The sequence below is a fragment of the Archocentrus centrarchus genome, chromosome 19, assembly GCF_007364275.1.
Source record: "Archocentrus centrarchus isolate MPI-CPG fArcCen1 chromosome 19, fArcCen1, whole genome shotgun sequence".
In the NCBI taxonomy this organism is placed as follows: domain Eukaryota; kingdom Metazoa; phylum Chordata; class Actinopteri; order Cichliformes; family Cichlidae; genus Archocentrus; species Archocentrus centrarchus.
The window spans coordinates 11,615,294-11,641,698 of record NC_044364.1 but is presented as its reverse complement, the minus strand read 5'-3'; the positions used below and the strand labels follow the sequence as shown (position 1 = coordinate 11,641,698).

General features: G+C 40.1%; 1 protein-coding gene across 1 annotated transcript in view; it reads left to right on the top strand.

Moving 5' to 3' along the window:
• The window catches only part of plce1 (phospholipase C, epsilon 1), a 77,438-nt gene that overhangs the window by 11,086 nt on the left and 39,947 nt on the right, over window positions 1-26,405 (top strand). Inside the window, 6 exon segments of the mRNA XM_030755349.1 lie at window positions 176-339; window positions 1,116-1,751; window positions 1,894-2,304; window positions 2,511-2,720; window positions 24,127-24,266; window positions 24,423-24,565. Of these exon segments, the coding sequence (XP_030611209.1) occupies window positions 1,161-1,751; window positions 1,894-2,304; window positions 2,511-2,720; window positions 24,127-24,266; window positions 24,423-24,565 (1,495 nt within the window). The 5' untranslated portion in view covers window positions 176-339; window positions 1,116-1,160.

Here is a 26,405-nt window from a genome sequence, read left to right as displayed (position 1 = left end):
ATGCTACACAGTGGCAAACACGGCCCTGTCTTTTTTTTTTTTTTTATGTTTTTCAGTTTAGTTTTGACTCCATGTCCTTTGTTAGTATTTGTTTTTTAATGGCATGAAAGTTGAAAATCGAAACCCTTGAAATAATAGCTGGTGTGTCTGTGTTCTCTTTGTTTCTCAATCTCAGGGCCTGAAACTGGTTAGGTATGCTGCAGATCCACATCCAGGTTCAGACAGACCCAGCACCCACAGGGACACGCATGGCCTTGTAAGCTGTGGCGGCAACCGTACTATCAGGGAAATTCCTGAGTCCCCCCAGGGTCACCTATCTGCTGGGTTCTCTATCTGCTGGTTTGTACAGCTGCACAAGCTTCTGTTTCCACAACACGCGTACACAGAGCACACTCAGTACGGATGTGTTGTCTTAGTCACTCGAGAGGTCACTAGAAGCTGAAGTTATCATTTGCTGCGGCAAAGGCCTGTAACCATGGTGGAACATAAAAACTGAATGAGAAACATTGTGTAGGCTTACTGTATCACAGACTTTATAATAAAATTGATCTTTGTGATTAAATATTAATGGTGATATAATTGATGCAATATAAACATTATGTAAATAAACAGGTTATTGAGGCCAAATTACAGCCTATTTGTCTCCATTCAGAGGCATCTGGACTCTGTAATACTGCTTATCTAAAGCAGCTGAGTTGGTAAACATGAGAATGCCATAACTTTGCATAATTTAAGTCTTATTGCCACAGCAGATTTCATTTCCTCTTGCTTACTCAGTGACTTACTGAGTCACAAATTACATTGGAACTGCTATCTACAAAATTTCAGGAAATACTGACTAGTAGTGTAGGCAAAGTCTTCAGATGTCTTTTTTTTATCTTTAAAGAGTTCAAAATGCAAAGATACTTGGTTTACCATTTCTGTTTTTCATCTATCACAATAGTTGCCGCTGAATTTTCTGTCAAATCCTTTTATTCTTACAGCTCTAACAGCAGTGCAGCCACTTTCAGACAAAAAAGAGGCGAAAAAAAAAAAAAAAACCCTAAATCAAAACCAACTTCAGCATTTCTGCTACATTCTGTCATCATCAGTAAAGTGCTTCTTCTTTTTCCAAGCCGCAGGGAGACAAAGGACAAAGGAAGACACCACAGGCAGACGCGATGGCCACTGAAGGAACCCAGACACAGGCTGGGCCCGCAGTACTGGCAAAGTCTGCGTCACCTCTGTCCACTGGGAGCAGACCAAGCAGAGAAGCCAAACATGCAAATAATGGCCAGGAAATGTGGCAAGACTCTGACCAAATGTGTCATTCAAAACTCCTCTTATGTAGGAAGTCATCGTGTGACAGTGGGAAAGGCACTGTTTTGGGCAAAGAATATGAGTGGCACGATTACAGCTCAGCGATCATAAGCAATAAGGAGAAACCTTATCCAGAGCTGTCCACTGGCAAGAAAATTGAAGGAATGACTCCAGTACTTAGGAAAAGTTCAGAGGAATCTCTGTGCCAGCTGGACACCACTGGAGGCAGCGTGGATGCAGGCACTAACAGATCTGCCAGCACCCACTACTTCTGTACCCAGTCTAGCCGTTACACAAATGCAAACACCTACAGTTGCCGCAGTGCTAGATCCAGTCCAAGCCCCGGCTCCAGTCCTGTTCACAGTCCTTGCCTCAGCTCCAGGGCTTCTTGCCCCAAATACAGACACATCCGGCGTGGCAGCCTACCTGTGTCTATGCTGGCTTTCCACAAGGTAATTAAGCAAATGGTGCTAACCCTGTTTTGTAGCACAAGATAAGTAAAGCAACCCTCACTACCCTGTAAAGTAACGATTTACTACATGAGATAGCTCACTGTAGACACAGCTCTGTTTGTTCTCATGTTTTGTCTTTTAGACTTCGCCCTACCTCTCATCTCGGGGCAGTTCCTCGAGCGAACCAAGCTCTTTGACATCATCTCCATCTAGTTCTCCTCTCCTCATCCACCGTGAGTGTCACCAAAATGGCCACTTCCATCAACACCGCCTCAAAGATGGGTACTCGAGTTTAGAGGGCCTCAACAGAAAGCCCCGGGTTAACAAATGCCATTTGGAGAAACTTTTCCTTCAACAGGCTTCTCTTGAAACCATGGCATCAGACACTGGCGATGATGAGAGGTCACGTGCAGAAGAGACGAGGAGGTGCAGCCAGGAGAGCAGCAGTGATGAGGGGGATGTAGAGGTGCACTCTGATAATTCAGAGTTTATTCGGAACCGTAAAGAGCGCTCAACTGTCCTGGTGAGGCGGTTCTTGAGGAATAATCAGAAGGTAATTATTTTAATTGAGTAACAGATTTATTTGATATGTTCTGATATATATATATATATATATATATATATATATATATATATATATATATATATATATATATATATATATATATATATATATATATATATATATATATATATATATATATATATATAAAGTATGCTTAACTGAATACAAGAGGCTGAAATACTTCTTTCCATAAGGTGACCAAGTCAGTGTGCACTGGCACCAGAGCGATTGTCAGAACACTGCCATCAGGACGCATCTCAGAAGATGTCTGGACTGTGGTTGTTGATCACAGATGTTGGACTTCCACTAAGAAAGATCTATGGCCTAACATAAAGCGTGGTGTGGGAGAAGACTTCAGAAGCTGCAAAGAGATGCTTCGCTTTGCTGCAGTTAAGCTGCATCAGGTAAGAGAGTGAATACATACAGATAATAGAAGAAGACATGTGCTGTAGTGAGCTGCATTTATCCTGTCATGGGTTGTTTATCTTTCACACCCATGCTACTGTTAAGCTGCTTCCATTAAGAGATAACTGTATCAGTGCACCCTAAAAGGATTTCAGCTGCAGCATTACTAGCAGCCATTTTTTAAAAATAATTGCTCTAAGCCTAGGGTTATTAAGATTTATTTTTTATGAGTTCAGGAAATATGCTGTTCAGTCTCTAGTAGCAAAGCATGATATATTTGTGTCCAATATATTATTGTCAGATAGGCAAGCTAATTAACTGGACCAACAAGGCCACCCAAAACCCTGAGCAATTTTTGCCTGTCTGTTCTTGTCCGTTCTCTGCAATGCTGCCTGTTCACAAGGCTGGGTCTGATCAGCTCCCCACACGCACAGAGCAGAGACCACATAGCAAAGCTATATCTTATTCAAGTCCACTACATTTTGTTATTGATCCACTGTCCCAATACTGGTTCATCTCTGCTCCTTGGGTTTATATGTGGTTTGCTTTTTAAACTCAGCTACCAGAATAAAAAAAAAAATCAAGTACTTAATATCTGTCATGGCACAAGAGTGTTTGTGATTGATTGTTTCACTGGAGAAAAATAGTTTTGGGGTTTTGGTTTCTTCTGCTTGCATTGAAATTTCTGCCTGTAATACGTGAAAGATGAATAATTTGTTCAAGGAATATGTAAATAGACTAACAGAGACATATTCTGACACACACCAAATTGTGCACACACTGGCTCTTTTGTTCAGGTTAGGCCCCTACTGCGGAAAAATGATTTATTCTCTGTTGGTTCTGCTCCCCTTATTACTGACAGACCGAATGACTGAGCCTTCTGTGTGTGTGTGTGTGTGTGTGTGTGTGTGTGTGTGTGTGTGCGTGTGTGCGCACGCGTGTGTGAGTTTAAATGGCCTGAGCAGGATTGGCATCTGTGTTAAAGTTACAGGCATGGAAATTGGAGAGAGGGTGAGTGAGCAAGACATGGTGAGAAAGTTAGAAAGTGGTGGAAGATGGAGGAAAAGAGACTGAGAGCAGACGGAGAGCCAGGACATGCTGCTGTTTTTTTTTTTCTTCTTTATCAAGTTTCCAAGCAAGAGAGGGTTTTGCACACATGAAAACTTGTCAAAGGAACTGTTCAACTTTAGCAACCTTTGCAGAGAAAATCAAGAGTGTATTTGCAAGTAGCTGGCAATAGTTTCAGCAGATAAACAATGAATAAGCCATGCTTTCCAGCCTTAGAGGTGCACATACTTTGTGGGGACTGAGAATCAGCAGCATTACACATGCTTTCCTGTTAGTTTTTTGTTATCTTATTCCTCCTTTTTCCTGTAAAAACACACGGAGACTGAAACTCCGCACCTTGACTACACAGTGCCATCACTAAATTACACAAGATCGAATGGTCATAATTTCAGTAATGGCGCTTCAGATATAATCATTACGAGTTAGGTGGAGAAAAAGTTTTAAGCATTTACGCCGCTTAATTCAAATCAGGCCCCAAGTGGAGGAGTGTCTGTGCAGGCACATGTGTGCCTGTAATTAAAAAAAAAAAAGTTAAATTTTTATGATGCAATTTTGAAATGTGCATTGTTATATGTGCATGCATAATTTTGATGAGGTTTTTTATTGTTCGTGGATAGCCACAACAGAACCAAGTACTGTCTAAAGTTTCTCACGTGTGGAGGGCGCTTATGCACTCGTGCCATAAAAACACACGCAGTTACACTCGTGTGCATGCTGCAGCGTGGTTTCTGACTTTGCCAAAGTGTTTTTATGAATCCTTTGTGGTTGCAGAATTATGGGTTAGGGAGTCCAGGGAGAGCTGCTTTAATAATGTGCCTATTGAAAATTGGGGAGTTGCCAGCAGTTCCCTTGTAAAAACACCATCTAAGCTCCTCCAGTGAAGGGTCAAGAGAGAAACTGTGACAACACTGAGCACCGAGAAATAAGCTGTCATCAGGATCATAAAAGAATTAGAGGAGGAGTGCATCCTTTAACAAACCATGCAGCGATACGTGGATGCACAGAATCATAAATCATCTATTTTCTGTATCTTGTTGTTTTATTGGCTGATATACAACAGACAACTACAACAAGCTGCATAGTATAGAGTGTGCATTTTGAGACACTAAATTTAACATACTATTTAAACCAGAGAACTACAGCATGCTTCTTTCGTTGTCTAGTGTCAGTAGGTTGTCATAATATGCAGTATAGCGCACACTAACATTTTCACAGGATGCACACAAATTAATTGCCGTAATCGTGCAAACGTTTATGGTACGCTGTGGTGTGCTCGCATGCACACAAACACACCCCTAAGCAATCAGACTTTACAGTGCACAGGCCCCCTGCATGTGGCATTTATGCCTGACTCTGCAGTAATCATGTTGAGGAGTTTTCTGGAGGTATCCTGTGGCCTTGTGTGTTTATTGCCTCAGCTAATGAAGCGAGCCAAAGAACACAGGATTATTTGAAGGAGGGACAGAAGCAGGGCAGTGATTGGGGGGGGGGGGGGGGGGGGGGGGGGGGGGTAGGAGGGAAAGAGGGAGAAGATGAAATTTTAACAGTGGAAAAAGAAGAAAATTTACCATGGAAGCAAAGTGAGAAACCTGCCTGTTGGTGGTGGGGGGTTTGGGGGGAGGGGTGTGTGAATGTTTTAGAGGGAATAGTGAGAGTTGGGAAGAGGAAGCAAAAACAACCTTCAGCCCAAGACAAAGCTATGAACTTGAATGTTTTTATGTACTATAATTAATGAGCCTATACCAACCTACCTATTATCATGTGCATGACCCATGGCCCAAACACCTTTCAGTACAAGCTATACACAAATATTATAAAATATTTAAGATTTTAAAGTGTTATTTCTCTGATCAGAGCAAAAGTTTGCTTTTCTATCTCTGCACATATCAGAATCATTCTGCAGTTACTATGCCTAATGATTTTGCAACTTTATTTTCCAAAAAGCTTCCCTCTTTCTTTTATAATATTCTCCAAAAATCCTCATCAGCATTTAGCAGTAATTGCCAGACTTCCTGTTAATCTTTGTTCATGCTTTCCATGATTCACTTTTTGTATCTCCAGTCTTTTAAAAATGATTGTGCCAAAAGTATCACCGAAGTGTAACGCAAATGGAAAGGGAAGTGTCTAAATATTGTTATGCTGGTTAAAGCACTCGTACATGTACCTGGCATAAGGATCAAACAGTCTCTGTAGCCAGAAGCATTTTACGTTTGCCTTTGTGGAGTCTACCAATTAGAACCCTGCTGAGTCCTTTTATTAAACTGCAGTGATGTCGGGCTAAGTTGTAAGTGACCATTAAAAAGCTTTAACATGAACTGTGTGGGCTAAGTGGTTATTGTGCTGAGAGATGGATGCTTATAAATATATCTTCTTCCCATTACTGAGGATGAAAGTAGTTTTTAGGAGCAGGGATACGTTGTCCTCTCTAGGGATGTTCTGTGCTTTCCTGTTTCTCTCAGTATGTCTTGTCATAAGTAGATCTACAGCCAGTGTGTGTCCAGCTCCAGGAATATCTGTGGTGGGAAAATAGATTAAAAATGACTTGTGCTGTCTGTCACTGATGTTTGCTGAACAAAGCATCTTTAAAGCCAGTTGGAGAGAATCAGCTACTAATAGGAGGCTGTCGTTAAATTGTAGTATAAACTCACTTATATAATCATCATAATATGATGTGTTGTTAGAGTCGTGGTTTTTTTTATGCTGCATCTCTAAAATGTAAGGTTTTTTTTGTTGTTGTTGTTGTGATTTTGGTTTATAGAACAACTGTTAACACTCTAGGACATACTCAACATCTCGCCTAAGCAACCCCACCCACCCCCCCAAGGTCCACTCCTCTGCAACCCCATGTGGATAAGCAGTTTGATGGAAAACCATACAACCCTTTGAGAATATCACTGAGCCTAAGGTTATGGTTTGCTGAAGAAGCAAGTCAAGGCTGCAAATGCAAGTTTCAAAAATCCACCACGTGTTCTCAGGATTCTTCTAAGTGAATTAAGTAGATTCACCTCACTGTTAGCAGCACACTCAATGGAATCTTAAATCTAGTGATTCTTTGGGGACTTTATCTTAATTTAAGTGATTTTAAAACTGAATTTTATCAAGGAACTGGATTATTTTCAGGCCTGTTCATGCTTTTGAAATGCTCTGGTGTATGCCTGCTTATTAAAGCAGATTACATTTCCAAGTTTAAAATTTCAGCTTTCATTTTCACATGTTTATTTCCTTTGAATCTCCCGTTGTTACCTGGGGTCAACCATCCAAAGCAATGGACAGTGCACAACAGAGGTGAAGAAGAGAGTGCAGGCAAGGTCCAGTGAGTGGAGACAAGTGTCAGGAGTCCAAGAGTGAAACTGAAGATTTCAGTCCTGCTGTGATGTATAGTTTGGAGACGGTGCCACTGACAAAAAGACAGGAGGCTGAGCTGAGGATGCTAAAATCTTCACTTGGAGTGACAAGGATGGATGTGTTTAGAAATCAGTACATCAGAGGGATGGCTCAGGTTGAACAGTTTGGAGACAAAGTTTGAGAGACAAGGCTGAGATGGTTTGGACACGTGCAGAGGAGGGGTAGTGGATGTACTGGACACTGGATGTTGAAGCTGGAGCTGCCAGGAAGGGAAAAAAGAGGAAGACCACAGAGAAGACTGATGGATGTAGTGAAGGAGGTCATGCAGAGGGTTGGTGTGAAAGAAAAGGATGCTAGAGATAGTGTGAGAATGGTGCAGGCAGATAATCTGTTGTTGTGACCCCTAAAGGGATGCAGCTGAAAGAAGAAGAATTTATTCTTTTTTTTTTTTTTTTAGAAATATTACTCCTGAAGCCTTTTGAGTGTCTCTACAAGTGAACTGACTGATGGAGCTACTCTCTTAACTCACTATTTAATGTATTTTTATTTTACTGTTAAATCAGATCCCAAAGGTACAACATGTCTCTTGGAGCCATCACTCTTGTACTGTGGCTCCTTGTACTGTATGTCTGTTGTTAGAACAGTTACAGTTTCAGTTTAAAAGGACGTCTACCCAAATTGGTTACAGTCAGGTTTCATTCACAAAAACAACAATCTTTGCACACACACATCATTTCCGGCGTGGGCTGATTCTAGTGGTACAGCTCTCATTACAGTAGAATTTTTCCCTGTTTTTCTCTCTTTCAGACAAAACACAGGAACATTTAAGTTGCTCAATTTCCCCTGTGCTTGCTGTTGGTGATAATGAGAACCATACACACATATGCTTCAGTTTCATTCATTTTGCTTTCAGTTTGAAATGAAAAAAAAAATGTGACTGTTAAACCTGAAGCCGGTAACGTTTAAGTAGCAAAGAGATTTCCATACTGAAGAAGCTGTGTGTGTTAAATTTAGTTGTGGAATTTCTCAGCAGTATATAAAAATGAACTTTGTCCCAAACCAAGTCTGAGTGCTTCACACATGTACATTTCTGGAACAAATTTGATAACCTTTCTTTAGGCTGTGGCTAATGCCTGTCTGACCTGCAGTACTGAATTACAGCTAATTATTTCTGGTGTGCAAATATAGCTGGGCTTGGCCCATGCAATAAACATACAGCCTTTGGTCTACGGCAGTTCTTGTTAAACACTTTCATGTTCGCTCGGTTGAATGCTGCATTCCCTTTAAACCTTTGCCCTAGCCCTCTCATTTAATGATAGACTTTCTCATAAGCTAAACATACATTGATTGGTTTTTCAGGTAATTGTTTCAGTAAATAGACTAGTGGTGTTTTCTTTTCTGTAAGGACATATTTGCAGAGAACGGTTCATGCATAAAGAACATGTGCTGTATATGTGGAAAACTAATTTCCCTTTATTGTGACCACATTAAATAGCTTACAGTGTGAAATGGTGATTTCTGGGAGCACATAGAGTAAACATATTGATCTAAATAGGTTAAGGTTAATGAAAGGGTTAAGGCGACTGAAATTATAGTTAAATTATAATTAAATTCACAGATTGAGCTACTCCACATGTATATCGCCCACATTTAAGGCGATATTTGACCAGTCGCTTACTGTGTGTACTCTGCAAAATGGCTGGAAAAAAAATGTTTCCGTGGTGAAAGTAAAAGGAAAAAAATATCTAGATGATGCCAAGCTGTAAAAGTTGCATGCCACATGTATATTTGCAGCATAAACAGGAGTTATAAAACATTGTGGCTTGCCAGTTTAGTGCAGGAAACTTGCTGTTGTTATTTGTATGCCTAATCAGCAAAGAGTATAATTTAGTTACATGTATTATATATTTGACATACACACAGGCACGCACGCACACACACACACAAAGATTGAGTAGTTTGTAGAACCACCCTTAGCAGCAGGAACTTAAAGTAATTGCTTTCTGTATGACTTTATCAGTCTCTCACATCATTGCGGAGGAGTTTTGGACCACTCTTCTTTACAATGTTACTTCAGTTCATTGAGGTTCATTGGGTATTCATTTAAACACAGCTCTCTTAACGTCCTGCCACAGCATTTCCGTCAGATTGAGATCTGGACTTTGGGCCATAGTAGCACCTTGATACTTCTCTTTTTCAGCCATGCTTTTGTGTTGATTTGCTGCTGTCAGATAGACAGCCTCACATTTGACACTAGAATACTTTGGAAAACTTCCTCTCACCCTGTGACAGCTGGGAGAGGGTCCAGCCCTCCACAGTCCTGAATTGGATAAATGAAGAGGATGTATGAATGGATGGATACATACATAGATATTTACATACTTAGATACATACTTGTTTGCCTGCTTACTTAGGCACACAGTGTTCATGGTGGACTCAATGATTAAAAGGTGCCCAGGTGCTGTGGCTTCAAAACAAATTCAAATCATCACCCCTCCATCACCATGCTTGACAGTTGGTATGAGGTATTTTATGTGAAGATATACTGTGTTTGGTTTTCAAAAACCATTATGGCCAACATCTTCACTGGTCTGCCCAGCGGACATTGATCCAGAAATCTTTTCAGGTGCAAATTTGCAGACTTAAGCCTTGCTGCCGTGTTCTTTTTAGAAAGAAAATTCACAGTAAGTTCTCTGAAAAAGAGAAAATATCCAGTGAGTAGCAGTTCTCTGGGGGAGAATGCCTTGCTGATGTCAAAGGTCAGACTGCTTTGAGCTGACAGGAAGGCAACGGTAATGCAAGTAACCACTCATTACAACCGAGGTATGCAGAAGAGCGTCTTTAAATGCACAACACATCAAAGGTTGGAGCAGATGGGTTATAGCAGCAGAAGACTAAACTGTGTGTCACTCCTGTCAGCTAAGAACAGGAAACTGAGACTACAATTCACCAAAATTGGCTAATGGCAGATTCAACAAAATTCGCCTGATCTGTTAAGTCTCGATTTCTGCTCCGACATTCAGGTGGTAGGGTCAGAAAAGCTCCTTAGTTCCAGTTGAGCATTGTTTAAATGCCACAGGCTACTTGGCCATATCCATCCCTTTAAGACCACAGTGTATCCATCTTCTAATGGCTGCTTCCAGCAGGATATGCAACACAAAACTCAAACTGGTTTCTCGAACATGACAAAGAGTTCACTGACTGTACTCAAATGGCCTCCACAGTCACCAGATCTCAATCCAATAGAGCCCCTTTGGGACGTGGTGGAATGGAAGATTCACATCATGGATGTGCAGCTGACAAATCTGCAGCACCTGTGTGATGCTATCATGTCATTATGTACCAAAATCTCTGAAGAATGAATGCAAAAGGGGTCCAACTCAGTACTAATGAGGTGGCTTTTGTGGATGTCTGTTATTATTACAGTGAGCAAAACCTGATTCTGCATTCACAGAGACGCCTAAATATTTTTTTGAGAAAATAGTCTTTCCAGAAAAAATGCTGAACCTACTTTTTAGCTCAGAATCTAATAAATAAAAACCCCGGTTTTAGTTCTTGATTTTTTATTATAAAATAAAAATCACGTACCAACCCTACAGGAACACACACAGAGTCTTACCCACAATGTATGTCACACTCATTTAACCTTGTGTCTATCCCTCTTATTTTCTCTGTGTGTGTTGTGCCACTACAAAGGAATGTGCCGAGCAGGCCACTTTCTGGCCCAGCTGGGTGTTATAGCCTAGCCAGAGATTAGCGTGTGTGTGTGTGTGTGTGTGTGTGTGTGTGTGTTTGTGTGTGTGTGTGTGTGTGTGTGTGTGTGTGTTGACACACTCTTGGTGAGTCAAATGGCTGTTAATATAGAAAAGGGGTAGGACAGTAAATGTCTTGCGTGCCTTTGCAAGCAGTACTGTTTTGTGACAGTATCTCAAACAGTGTGGCCGCTCAGGTGTTAACACATGGCAGAGCTCCATTTTCAGCTCTTTTGATTTTTGTACGTGTACTAAAATCCGCTACACAGGAGCACGTGTGGATGCCACGCTTGTACTTGTTGAACCAGATTTTATCTGCTAGTCTTTTGGAGTGACATAAAGATGTCAAAATGGCATGTTTGTGTGTTTTCCCTTCACTGGGTTAGAATGTGTGCATGTGTTAGATGTTAGTTCAGGCCTCTCGCCCTTCTGTGACAATGTGGGAAAATCGCACATCTCCAGAATTAGGGAAGTGTCTGCGCAGGGAATCTGTAACTATGTAAAACTAAAACTAAGATGACCAAGTGGAAGCTAATAAAATACTTGACATAGCTTTCTGTGATGTCACATTAAAACCGCATGCAGAATGATAAGATTAAACATGTGCACACAACTAAACCTTTTGTCCATTTTGACCTCTCCTAATTTATCACCTTCTGATAACATGGTTTCTACATGTGTCACACTATTTCCATACTTCTCTAGTGATGTAATCACATTTTAATATTGGACATAACCCCTAAGCAGCACTCTAGCATTTTAATCGAAAGAGATTTGGAGGCAGATTAACTTGCAATATTCCCCAAAACAGATAAAGTGAAAGCATGAAGCAGTTGTGGGTAATGCTGTTATTGTTGAAACTCAAAGAATAACACAATTGGTGCAGAAAATAGCCAGCCACCTCCCCTTCCTAACTCTTTAGTTTATAACAGGTCAACCAGAGGGGATTTAGCCAAAATTAAACCCTTAAGCTTTGCAGGATGCTGTGGAGTGATGGTTTAATTGCGTCTTCTGCTTTTGCGTAGCAGCACTAAAATGCATCATCAAAGGCAGTGCCTGAATGGGCTTAATAAAATAGACTTTATTTCAGTGTAATTTTAAATCGAACACCATTGACTAAACTGATAAGGCATATCTGAGTAGTTGCGGGAGCTCCCATACAAAAATACAATCAAAGCTGCTAGACAGCATGTGGTTCATCAAGTGGCTGCCTAAAATATAGCCTACAACATAAGAGTTAATGAGCAGTAGCCATGTAGTCCTTCAGCTTTGATCTGGATTGAAAAAGCATTACATTAAAGTGCTTTGCTCATTTACCCTCCCCCCTTTTTTTTAAATATAAAAAATTATAATGGCAACTGCTGTGATAAGGAGAGAGAGAGCTGGTTCAAGTGGGCCTGAGCATAGCTGTATAAGTCAGCCTTTGGTGCCACCTAGTGGAGGATAAAATGCTTTATTGTGCAGATGAATTTGGATTGCTGAGTATTTTTGGTATGTGAGCATCTAAGGCTGCTGAACCTTGAGTCTTGATTAATGTTTCATGAGAAATCAGAAATTCCTGGCATACAAACTCAACTTACTGATGCTCTTTGATCTCAGTTTGGTGTGTAGGTTCGTGTGTTTGCGTGCGTGTTTGGAGAAGGCTCTACACGTCTTATTAATTCTGTGTCTTTGCAAGTGGAGGTACTTTGAGATGAAGCGTGTTGGTCAGAAAGGAAAAAAAAAATCAGCAAACTAAAGTTGAAATGTCAGAGTTTTTGGAAATATTAACGGCCATTTTTAAAAATGTTTTTCAACATTTTGTTTTAGAAGATGAGCTGAAACAATAATTATGTGATAACATGATTGCTATAGATATGTAGACTATTATCAATTAGTGTTACACTAATTGCCTTGCCTTTAAAATGTCAAACAAATAATATCTGTCACATTCTTTGAAGCTCACATTAACCTGTTCAACTCCCTCACTGTGTCCCAATATCAGAAGATGGTTAGTTTATAATCATGTAATATACATGATGCTTCACTTGAGTAGTTTTCTTTTCTAGATGGATGCTGTAGTTGACCCCCCGCCATGACTTACATGCATATCCACCAGAGGGCAGCATGGTTTCTTTAAATAAACATTGCATTACATTGCTGTTTTCAATAATGAGCTTTTCAGATTGTGTGGTAGTTTAAGCACTCGAGTGTGCTTAAAAAAAAAAAAAAAGACTGGCTGGCGTCTCTGCTCAGTGGCTGAAAAATTTGCAGTCAGTTGACAACATGTCAAACTGCAGTGTGCCATCGCCTTAATTAATATTGATCCAATAACATGTCTTCTAAAGACAATTAAAACAGTAGATATTGTATGATGCATGAATCTGACCCCTCATTACTGGCTTAGGAGACCAGACTCATTAACTGCGTATTGATCAAAGCAAAGACTGAGGGCAGGCCAGCTGTTTGCTTTGTTCTGAAGACCACTTTGATGTCAGCTGCGCATGAAGCAGATTCGTTTTTCCATTTGATTAGGCACACGCAATAGGAAGTACTGTATTCTGTTAGACCTGTGACTGTTCTGATTATGTGTGTCCACACTGGAGGATGCGCTCTGATTCCCGATTATGGCAGGAATTACATAAGGCTTTGGTTTTCAACTTAATTCAAACAGCTGCCAAAGTAACACCTTCACATGCAGTAACCGAGTCTTTCTCCCCTCTCTGTCGGTGAGAGGATTCATCACCGTAAGTTGTTAATACTGGCTCTAATAACACTTCAGCATAAAGGATATTGACTCTCACAAAAGCCACTTGTGCTTCTTCAAAACACAAGTAACCATGCGTGTTTAGTAAATTGATCATATCCACCGAGCGTATTTTGTTTGCTTCTGCTTAGCCATGTAACTATGTTCATATGTTGACTGTTTCTGATGTGTAAGCAGAGGGCATGTTTGCACACATAATAATAATACAGAGTTAGTTTGTAATAAACTCCAAGGGCTGTGGGCTACCATGAGTGAGCTGGCTTCAACAGAAGAGCTGCAATACTGGTCCCTTAATTAGAGGTTGGCATAGAAACACTCAGCGGAGCAAAGCTAATAGCAAGCATAAAGTGGCTGTACCTCAGCCTGTATTAGCTTATTGGTCCCATAGCGTCACCTGAATAGCCAGGCTGGTACGTGGATATTGTTTAGTCATTTTAAAGCTCTAAAGGTGACAACTTTTATGCAGGAGGGTTCTGCTTTTTGCTTTTGAAAAATCATAATTTAATGTTGCTCAAAACTGAGTCAATGAACAGAAAATTAACTGAGGACCTTTGTAATAAGCAGTACCACACATTCCTTAGTAGCAGCATATCTAATGAGAACTTTCTTGGCGTATTATCTTTAACTGAATATTTTTGCATCTTCGGCTGCAGGTCAAACAAAGGAAGGCATTTGAATTGATCTGTTGCAGCTTTGTACAATATACCACCTCCCATGGCTTAGTTTAAAAGGTTAAAAGGACACCTTACTCTGGTAAAACTGTGGGAGATTGTAGTTAATTGTGTTTTTTTTTTCCTTTTTTTCTTGGGACTATTTATACCAGCACAGTATAATTTCCTTAAAGCTCAGAATAGGCTTAGATGAATTTCCTAACCTTATGCAGGAGCTACACATTATCTTCTTGCTAAATACAGTGCGACAGCTTATTGTGATTAAAACTTCATTGTTCAGTAAATGGTTTAGTATCTCTCCCTTATTTTTGATTGACTTAACTGACTGATTTTTTTTTTTTTTTTGGTCTGTTGAGAAAAGAGGGCTTCAGTGATTAATTGCAGGTTCTGTGTAATTGTTTTGAATGAAAACACAGAGGCCCCATTTAAGTTCGGTCAGACATTGTTTACACATTGGACAGGCTCCTAGAGAAGGATCGATTGAAACCTTGTATACCAGCGTTGCCTCTGTTTTTGTGTGTTTATAGTGTGCTCCCTGATAAAATCTTCCTTCTTGTTGCTGTGTTGTGATGGGCTTGTTGCCTCTTAACCTAATATGGGGGTACCCTCTTTGTTAGGGAGAGGTCTGTTTCTTTCCCACCTTTCTTTCTCTCTCTCCTTTCCCTTCTCTGTTAGTTTTTAGAGATCTCTTTCACTCCCTCTCTTCCTTGGTTTCTCTCATGCTCTCTGTCGGTCAAGCCCTCCTCTCTCACTTCTCTAAGTTTGCACAGTCTAAGAGGGATTGGAGATCTGTGTTTTTTTTTTTTTCTTCCTTTCATTCTCTTCAATAGATCAGCTTGTTCTGTGCCACAGTAAGTACACTGCTCACTACAAGTTCTTGCTGTACTTAGAGAGCAAAAAAACTTCCAGCTTTAAGCATCTTTTCATTCTGTCTTGTGGCTGTAGGGGACTGTGCTGTCAGATCTTGCTGTCTCACGAGTGTTACAACAACAGGCTTTGGTGTAGTTCATTAAGTAGAATGTCTTATGCAACACTGAGCACAGGGAAAGTCTCAGTGTTCAAATGCTGTCAAAATGCATTTGAACGTCGCTGTTGTGTTGTGTTTGCTTGAATGTGGGGGAAGAAAGAAAGAAGCTAACTTTGGAGAAGGACTTTTTAATCTCAGGTGTCAGTTAATGGTGTCAAGGTAAGAAAAGCAACATTAATATCTACTGTATCGTAACATAAATGTAATATAGAAGTAATAAATTTGCCATCATGTTTCCCGTAAATATCCAGAACATTTATGTTATCATATAGTAGGTGGAGTAATTTATGCTTAAACATTCATCACGCTTATCTCTGGCTGTCCGACCAGAGCTGTGTGCTGTTATCTAAGAGAGCGTAGTGGCTCGCAGTAGTATGACATCATGAGAACTGTAAGCGGGGGAGCATGGTGGTGTAGAGGGGTCCCACTGGGTGCTCTGGGTAATAGGTTTCAGATTATTTTGGCCCTCACAATGACCCCACTTTTTCCTTTTCCTTGTTCTCTCTCCTCTGTCATGTTTCTTCTCTGTTGCTCTTCCACGTCTGTCCTCAAACTTCTCCATTCTTTTTCCCTTAATTTAAGTCCTTCCTTCTTATTGTGAGGCTAAATCGATGACTTGCAATGGGAACGTGTTTGTCAGCAAGGATTCAAACTTTAACTTTGTTCATTAACTATGAGGAGACTTGGTTGCTTGGTTGTGGGCTGCATTTTAGCTGCAGCACAAATCATTGCAAGAATACCCATCGGCCCTCTGCTTTGTGGCTCACTTTGCACGCTGGCTTTCTATTCTTGCATGTATTGATTAGTGTGCACAACACTGTAATTTCAAACAGTGCACTTATAATTAAAATGGATGGGTAATCCTCACCTTAACGTGAAATAGTGCTATAGCTGTATAGATGTGAATGATCATACCAAAATTCCCTGATGTTTTTTTATCTCTCAAATAAGACCTTTTACCCCCCAAATAACCAAAACTGTCTGCTTACAAGTAAAGCTTAAAAGGGAAGGATGTTTTCTTATTAATAATAACCACTTGTGATTCTTTTGTTAATAACTTAGCTGTAATTAAAAATATTATTGATACCTTCCTCAAAACTGCTGCACAATGTAGTGCTCATTTCCCTTTTTTTTGCTTTTGTTTTGTTTTATTATTTATTTTTTTATTTATTGCTCATCTTAAAAGGATGGCCAACAAGTGCGACCACAAGCTTATAATCTTTTGATGTCATCTAAACCAATGTGCAGCAAGTTGTCGTCATTGTTGCTGTTTTTCAGTTCAAGTAAACATTTGTTTCGGGTTCTAATAAATTCCATGCCTGTAGGTTTTTTTGTTCATCACAGTGTTTTCCAGTGCTCTCAACTCTGAGCACACAAAGGACACACAGTAATACCCTAAGGTTGTTGAAGGTGTGAGGCAGTGCTTGGGAGGTGGGCCCAGCTCTTGGATCTTTGTTAAACGGCTCCTTGTGAAATTCAGCGGGGGATTATGATTCAAGTCACCCTTGGCCCTGGCTCTCCATTTCCTCTGTTGTGCTCCCCTGTGTTTTCCTCTTTTCACCTCCCTTTTTGTATTTCCTGCACCTCTTTTTTTTTCATATCCTTTCCACTCATTTTTTTTTTGTCCCCTTCATTTTCACCTCCTCTTCCACTTAATCTTGTCTTGGTCATCTTCTTAATTCTACTCCTGCTTTTTGTTGAGCCTCTCTTCCTGTTTTGACAAACCTTCCTCAAACATTGTTGATCTCTTTTGTAATTGTTTTCTTCCTATCATTCTGACCTTTTATACTTCTGCCTTCACCCTGTGGGTTTACTCCTTTTAGGACTGGGTTTTGGAATGGTGTATGAAACTCTAAAACCTGATTACACAACAAAAGCTCTTGTAGCAGCGCGTCATAAGTGGTATTAGTAGTGGTATTTCACGAATAATGTACTGTTATGAAACTGATTTAAATTTATTTCTAATATATATACCTCTTGTAACTATGATAACCTAGGATTTGTATTATTTAAAATTTTTCTCCAAGTTAGATTGGGCTACTTTTATTGTTACAGGAAAATAAACCAAGTCAATGTCAGTGAATATCTTTCAGCATAATTCCTGGGAATCCCGTGGAATCATTTTCCTTTTTGTGGGATCCCAAATGCCCACATGCTTTCAACATCCACATTACGATGACAGAATAATATTGCATGAATCTAACCCCTAGAAATGCTAACACGACGACCCACCCACAGAAGCACTGACCTATAGTAAGACGTGAATCAGACAAAAGGGGGCTTCCTCAGTAGCAGCAACAAACTCTGTTTCTCAGTTCTCATGTTGTAGCAGTTTTTGTATGGTTTCTCTCTTGCTTGCCTTCAGTTATGTCTTCTGTGTCAACCGAGCGGATGTTGCTGTCAGTCCGGTTGTGCTTCTGCTGTACTGCACACTCCCCTTGTCTCCAGTTCCATCTTTTTTTTTTTTTTAATGTGGTTAACGAGCCCAAAGCTCTCACTAAGATGATGTTTCATAATCGTGAGGCCAAGAGGGTGCATTAAAACTTGGTAGAGGATTGTTTTGCACAGAGCTTTGTGTTCATGAATATTCAGTTTTGACTCTACAGCAAGTTATAAGCAATTTTCCCCTAATGTCTTGCAGGTGCTTGACTGTGTGAATGTATTCCTGCCACCCCTGGCCAGTTCTCTCGCTCTTGATTCCTAATTTGTTCTTAACATGTTTTGATAAAAGAGACTTTCTCAAGTGATTCTGTGTTTATGTAACCCAAAGTATGGTGTCTACTGTATTATTCAAAGCAGATACTCAGACTCAGACATGAGGCTTCTCCAGTCTAAACACTTATTCTTCAAAAGATGGGCTTGCAGGCTAGACGTCTGTTTGTTCAAAGTATAAATACGCAGATCTTACAGTAAATACAGTGCACGTGTATACACAGCCACTATCAACTGAACACACATGTAAAAAACATGCATGCAGAACAGCACTCAAAAGTTGTTGTTTTTTTTTTTTTTTTAAAGAATGTTTAATTTCTCTTTGAAATGGCATTTAAAGGATCAGAAATGTTGTAAATGTCAGTTTATTATTAATGATTTTTAAATTGAATATCTACAGAGGCCCATTTTCAGTTGTTGCAATGCTATCCTTATAACAAAATACAAAAAAAGTTCATAATCGTCTAATTGAGGGCCAGATTTAACACAGTGACGTGTGTGACCCTGCTCAAAGAACAGAGAAACCTGGCTTTGACTTTAAAAGAAAGAGGAAGGCACCGGAGCACGAGCTTGGAGAACAGAAGAGACTCTAGTTTGAGAAACAGATGCCACTTAGGGAAATCTGACGAAATCTGACGGGGGGGATGAGCCCCGGTGTCCTTGAGTATCACTGAAAGAAACATGCATGTTCAAGACTGCTTAGAAGTATACCAGAGCTTGAAATGATCTGAAAGGATGAGTTGCTGAAAAATCAATGACTCAAAGACTCACAAGTGGGACATTTGCAAGCTGTGGTGTCTGCCAGAAAGAGTGGTTGCAAGTAATTGCGCATTAACGCTTTACAGAATGCACAAGGGACTGCATAGTTTTCATTTAATGCATAACACTGTAACTAAAAATGCGTTTTTATTTTTGTGGGGGCTTTTTAGGAGCTTGCACAAACACAAAATGAGCGCCGCGCTCAGTTAGGAGTGAGACTGTCCAGGCTCAGGGTGCAGGAAAGCAAACATTACCTTGTGGAGACAGTAATGGCAAGAAAAGTTAGACTAGAACAGGACAGTTCAGAGAGTTTCTCAGTGATACAAACCAGGATTAGAGGTTGCTAGGCTAAAGAGGATGGTGTGATGTGTGCATACGCATAAATCTGCACCAGTGATTGCAGAGTAAGAAACACGTTTGCACCTTATCACATGCTCAGCCCGAGTGGTGGGATGTCTTCTTGGCATGTTTGGGTTTACTTGGTTTATGTCCTTTGATTTGGTTTAAACTTTGCTGGGAGGGTGGGGTTACCGTGTCTGGGTGCTGAGATAGAAGAGCTGCTGTCCATAACTCACCCCTCACCTTATTTTCAAATAGACTAGGCCCAGTTGATTTAAATGCGCTTGTCGCGTTGGGTGGGCAGGTTTCACGTTTTCCAGCTTTGTCGGCTCCACTTTTGCTGCCTTAGATCAAACGCACAGTCCGAATGATATGATTGAGTTTTGCAGGTTTGGGCTGTGTTACACGAAAAACCTCTAGTGATTTATAGTAGTACAGGAATGAGGTGGTGGAGATATTCAGCAGATCAATTATTCATTGAGTTCATTTTGTTGCTTTGCAAATGATATGCCCAAGATGTTGTAATATGGTCACTCATTTGTCTTATTGCAGCTTTAGAATTGTTTCTAGTTCAGTTCTTTCATTTTTAAAAAAAATTCTCCCCCCCAAAGTAAAGCTTTTGTTTTAGAAATCTGAGAAATCATGGCTATTTTAATATGAAAGCAGTCTAGATTTGACAGATAAGTACAATGTGTTTGTGTTAATCTTTAATGTGGAAAAGGGAAAAGTTTCTAATTTCTATTATATATGAATTACAGTTCATTAAAGTAATCATAGGATAATAGAATGAATTGAAAAATTTGTGTGCATTTTTTGTTTTCTAGTTGAACACTGTGCTTTTTGTCATTTGCATGTTTTATATTTCTCGATCATAAAATCAGTCATGTCTATAAGAAATGGCTTTTTTAACAAACACCTAAATTTTCTTCTCTCCCGCAAAGCGCACAGTGGATTGGAAAATGTCAAAGGATGGGAAAGGTTAAGACTGACATATCTCAAGTGACCTAGCCCAGAATAAAAGAACCCCACCCCCAGCCAACCTAGACCCTCCAGGATGCTTCTAAAAGTAGACTTAAGACAGATTGATGCATTTCTGTTCCTTGAATGTCAGCTTCATGGGAGAATACAGCTTGGGGGGGGGGGTTCTATTACAATGATTTGTCTAATCCCATGTGAGCACTTGTGTTTAATTGCATGATATCATTACCCGATTAAAGTTTGTGGCCGTGTGCACTTTTGTGTGCATATATGGCAATGGTGGGAAGCTGACTGTACTATACAGTCGCACACACTTCTGTAGCATTTCACATTGGCAGCTGAGCTATGCTGTGCCTTGGTACCTAAAGTTTGAATAATATATAAACAGAAGTATTTGCAGAGGAGCGTTTACGCACACATCGGTGTCACTAAGAGAAAGATACTGTCAACAGAGGGCAAAGGGTGTCACTGCGAGTGTGCATGTGCAATTGGTCAGAGACATCAAAGTAAAGAGTTCAAGATGTGGACATTTGGATTTCAAAGAGATTGCATGAGCCTCTTCAGTGTCCAGCGTGCTCATACATGACTTCATGTCTCTGGTATGATATACATTACTGCACGTGCATGAGTCACAGTGTGTTTGCGTGTCTGCATTTTAGCATGTGTTTGCATACGTGTGTCATTGACTGTGTGCATTCCAGCTCAAAGTTCAGTAGTCTGTGTGGTGCCCTGCAGTGCCCCTTGCTAATCCATTCCCAGAATGGCTGTTACCAGGCAGAGAAATTACCCTGCAGGGCACTAATGGGACTTAATGGGAAACTCATTCATCTCTGTAGGTTGTGTTAAACTCATAACTCGTGTGTCAGGTGTAATTTTTTTTCCTTAATTCTCTCTTAATTCATGATTATGCCCAATTAGGTAGTGAAGTCACTATACGCACCACACAGTTAATCCCTGTCCTTTCCCCAGTGTAAACTGTATGGATGTCAGCAAGGCTCAAACAAATGCACTCCTATGATTATAGTCCGAACTGGACTGTCAGATTAGTCATACCATTTTGCAGCAGTATAACTCAAAGGTGAAAATGACGCTAACTATCCAAAAGAAGTGTATGAACAAATGTGAGCTGCCAGGACCTAACCTTGGTTGCAGTACTAGAAGTTAGAAGGTAGGTTAGCACCATTCAGTCAGTGACAGTTTAAAGACCTCAGTTTGAAAGCTTCAACACTTTCCAAATGTCCATGAATGGAGAAACAACATCATGTAAGATATCATAGATTAAAGGATGCTGCCTAAGGAGCATGGATGGATGCATTTAAGTTAAATTTGCCCAGAAAGTACCAAAATACAGATCATATTCCAAGCTGTATACAATTATTGTTAAGGCAATCAGCCATACTCATGATATTTAATTTATGTTCATGGGAGCTGAGTTGGTGCAGCTGCGCATGACACTTATAATTCCCCTATACTGAGCTTAAGTCATTAGCATTTCCTGCTCACGCACAGTGTAACATGAGATACAGTATTAGTGGCAACTAATTAACTGGCTGATTCGCAAACTTAATAGTGGTCTATACTGTGAAGAAAAATGTGCCAGACATGTCAGTACTAGGTGACCTGTAATTACAAAAGATAAAACTGAGTATTCCGGTGAGCTATTAAATTAGTTCTCTTTAAAGGATGTTAAAAACCATTTAATACTCTCATTGCTTTTCACCAGTATTTTAATTCTCTACCATCAAGAGCATCATTCAGGCTGCTATATTTTTGTACATATATACACAAACAGACTTATTCTAAGTACCGTGTGTGTGTGTGTGTGTATTTATTTTTTTCCTTTTGACTGGAAATTCTGCTTGTTTCCCCATGTGTTTTGCCCATAGTTTGAAAATGACTATTTATTTGCGCTTGTGTGTGGTGCGTATGTGTGAGGACAGCTGCTCTGTGTCGATCAAAAGCAGCAGCACATTCCCTGCAGCGTCCTTTGGAGTGGAGCTCACTTTAACACACTTATGTGCTCGTGCGCACAGTTTTTCTTACTTCGTTAGTCCCGTCTTTCAATTTGCAGGCCTCTGTGTTACAGTGCTACTAAAAGATTTGTTATACTTAAGAAAGAGAAAGTATTACAGGAGAAGAACTGACTTTAAGTAGCCCCATGTGATTTCCACATAATGGATTCTTCTTGTGTCTGAAAGAGCTACTAGACCTATGGGCCATTGTTTAGTCTGGGATTAATTGTTTTGTTCTTTCTCAAAAGCTGTTGTACAGTAGATAGTTCATTATCACAGTAACTCATATTTAAGAGTCTTGAAGCAGTTGGTTGCTTTACAAAATCGTCTTTAACTAGCAAATATTTTATAGGAGGAGAATACCAGGAAAAAAATATCCAGCATAATAAAGAAAAATCATTGAATCCATCCATAAAAATGAGGATAAAAATGCATAAAACAGTTAATTGATTGTCAAAATAATATACTTTCTCTTTGACTAGGCAGGCTGTTGCACCTCTAAATGGTTTATAGATGTAATTCTGAAGTTCATATTTCTTCTTATTTTGGGGTTATTTGCAGCTTCTTGGCCCACTGGCATTTCTGCTGCTTTGATACTCAGTATTGAAGCACTCATGCAGCGTTAACAAGCAGAGAAACTTCTCTACCCATGAATGTTTATTAGTAATGGGAAACAGAAAATCGAGCTCTAATTGACTCAGAGTCTCCCCTTAAAAATGCAGAATAAATATTAAAAGGCACGAGTGCTAAGTTTGACTTGGGTCAAGCTTTGCATGCATCCAATGTGAAAAACTACCCTTTTAAAGTAGTAGACTTAATGTCTGTTAAGTGGACAGGCACAGTCTCTAGATGCCAGTCAGAGGAAAGTCTTTTATGAAAAATGTTAGATAAGAGGAGAAAAAAAATGGGAGAGGCGATTAACACAAAAATGTTTAATGTCAAGCCCCCCCCCCAACACTTCTTAATGTTGTTTAAAGTTTGGGCTTTTGGTAATTACGCTCATTGCTGGAATGGAGAAGGAGGACTTTGTAAAAAATCCTCCTTCTTTGTGTTTCTTACTCTGACTCTGCCTCTCCAAACGTGCAGGCTGGTATGTCTCCTTTCCCTGGGGATCGTCCAGATCTGACAACAGCTAGGCCTACACCCCATGCAGGAAACCCATCCCACCAAGATATAATGTGCAAGCTTGTGCATGTGCATATTATGTCACACCAGTGCCAGTCAGTGTTTAATACAAATATGACGTTTGTAGTGTGGAGTGCTCAAAGAGTCTGGGAAATGTAGCTTTTCTGCAACCTTGGTTCTTTTGGTTTTATTTAGCACTTCATATGAAAAATGTCGCTGATGATACACTCGAGCAATATGTGCTTATTAAACTTGTATTGTACTCATTTTCCACTCTGCCACCAGTATTGATTTTTGTCCAATTTCATGATATCCATCCTCAGCATGACTGCCCACTTACAGTGCCACAAAATGTTTTTCTTAATAGCTTTTCTCTGAAATCTGTGCCAGGAGAGCCGCTGCACAGGTTCACATGAGGACAAAGAACAATCAATATTTTTTGGTAATTGTTTCCTTTAAGTTAGATGGATTTTGTTCTGAGAAGAGCATGAATTAAAGGTCAAAATGTTCACTCAGTAAAGCTCAGTATTTTCTCTTCCATCTCCTTTTCCCTTTGACAGTTTCCTCCAGCCTTCTCCTCTCCATCTTCCTTGTTATTCACCTTCTCTGTACGTATCTGCCTGTCTCACTCTAAGTCCTATTCCTCCCTTTCTTCCTACCTCCATGGCAGTACTCAGTTAATTATTTCTTTTCAAGTGTTGATTTCCCTTTAATTGAATGACCATGGCTAAGAAACTCATGATAATGACCTCTGGTTCAAATGTTATATAATAGCCTGCAAAGCACATTATTATTTTTTGATTAAGATGCCAAATTACAGTTTTTTTTTTTTTTCTTCTTGTGACCATTTTGTTAATGGTTTCCTTTACAGGTTAACAACTATGTGGAGGAAAGAGAGGAAATCAACCTGATTCATCCTGCTAAAAAGCTCCTATTGTTGTGCCCTGGAAGTGTCTGTCTCAGGGAGTCTCTCTGGCCCTACATTAATACCCATCCATCTTATCCACACAGGTTTGGATTTTTTTTTTTTTTGCTCTGAAATATCAACGAACATAATTTGTCTCAAGTGAAATGATTGGGATTAAAATAATTTGTTTACACAATCAAGGCAATTTAGGTGGGACATAAGATATTCAGATTAAAGTTGCAAACAAACTTTATTTCCAGGTTTTATCGTGCTTGTAGCCAGAAGACAACATTGTGTTCCCTGCTAACTGGAGCACTGCTGGAGGCCACGCTCTCTCTCGGTGCTCGCTCCGCACTCCTTTACCCGTTGCCCCAGTGCCCCAACAGCCACGCTGTGTTGAAAGGTAGGCATTATGCTGTTTGCGTGCGGGTAACCTTTGGAAAATAACTTAATGTGGTTCTACGTGATCCTTTAGTTTTATTGCAACTTAAATATGCAGACAGGTGACAAATAAATAGTTTGGTCACACTTGTCCTCTTAGAATAAACTGTCACTGTAGATCAATACAAAATTGTTCTGAGTAATCACCTGCATCCTGTGCTGAAACATGGCTTCTGCCATAATGGCAATGCCTCCATCCACGGGGCATGAGATGTCACAGAAAAGTTTGACAAGTCTGAAAATGATGTGACTTAAATGCTATGGCCTTTGCAGCCATCAGATTTCAACAAAACAAGCAACTATGGGAGATTTTGGACTGACAGTGCTCACCATCACCATCAAAACACCAGCTGAGGGAATATCTTTTGGACCAATGGTGGTCATCCATCCAGCAGAGCCCCAGAAACATGGAGAATCTATTCCAAGGCACACTGAAGCTGTTTTGGCAGCATTTGGTGGCCTGACACCTTACTAAGACACTTTTGTTGGCATTTCCTTTAATTTGATACCTATCTCTGTGTTACATGATAATTGGCTCTTATTTCTGCTCATACGATAATAAACAGAGGTGCACAAATTGGATCCCAAGTGAAGCGGGAACTTCTGAGATTCTCATTATTCCCCTGCGGTCTGTTGCTCCCTTCGTTTTCCTCCTCGCTGCACTTTTCCCACATGATTCCTTATCCACAGCGTGATCTGGGTATGTTGGGGTCTAGGGATGATCTCAGTGGTTGACCTTTTCCTCTTTCCATTCTCTTTATTTGTCTTGCTGCTTTCTCTCCCTCCTCGTAGCCCTCTCTGTCTGTTTCTTTCTTTTTTGTTCTCCAATTTAGATACAGCAAACCAGATAAACCATTTGAGCACCAGTGCTGTACACTGGTGCTCTAGCGGTTTAAGAAAGAAGGAAAAACCTTCCTGACATCACAGGGTCTACACAACACTCATACACTCACACATCAGGGTATCTGAAAAGAGGTTATATGCACTTTAAACATTCTTGCCCTTGACAGCATGAGAGTAGCATCAAGCCCTGCCTCTTAAATGCTTTGAGGAATACATTAAAATGTCAATTCTGAAAAGATAAGACAATAAGCTAAATTCCATCATGCACATAGTATTTTACCTCTTTCTCTCACTCTCGCTGCCTTTTCCTCAGTCTCCACATGACTTCATTGTCCAGCCAGTCAGGTTGTTGATCTGTTGTTCAGCTGTCTGTCTACCTTCTCTGCAGTGATGTTACGTATGACTTAAACGTAAGCCAATACTGTCATTAATTTCCACTGGCACTGAGACAGCGGACAGCCTGTCTCTGACGGGATCAAGGAGACACACACACACACACACACACACACACACACACACACGCACACAAGCATGCAAACACATTTTTGTGTTTCTTTCTTTCTGACTTGCTATCGGTCGTGTTAATAATAATAAAGCATTCATTTTTGTCAGACCAGCTTTTTGAGGCAACACGCATTCACATACAGACACACACTTACACAGTGCATATCTTTAACATGACACAGTGTTCTGTTCTAATGGGTGTTACAGGAAACAGAATTGAGCCAGACACGCGCACACATAGCAGCTTAGAAGTCTTGGCAGGACTAGCATGCTCATGCATAGCATAAAAAGCTCCCTGTCAAACCTTTTGCTATCTAGAACATATACTCAAGCAACAAAGTAACTGGTTACCCATAACCACATTATTGTGCTTTTAAAAAGGCATACATTGCTGATGTGATGTAATCTGTTTCTTGGATCTACTTTTTTGTGTTTAGTTGAGTAGAAAACGGTGT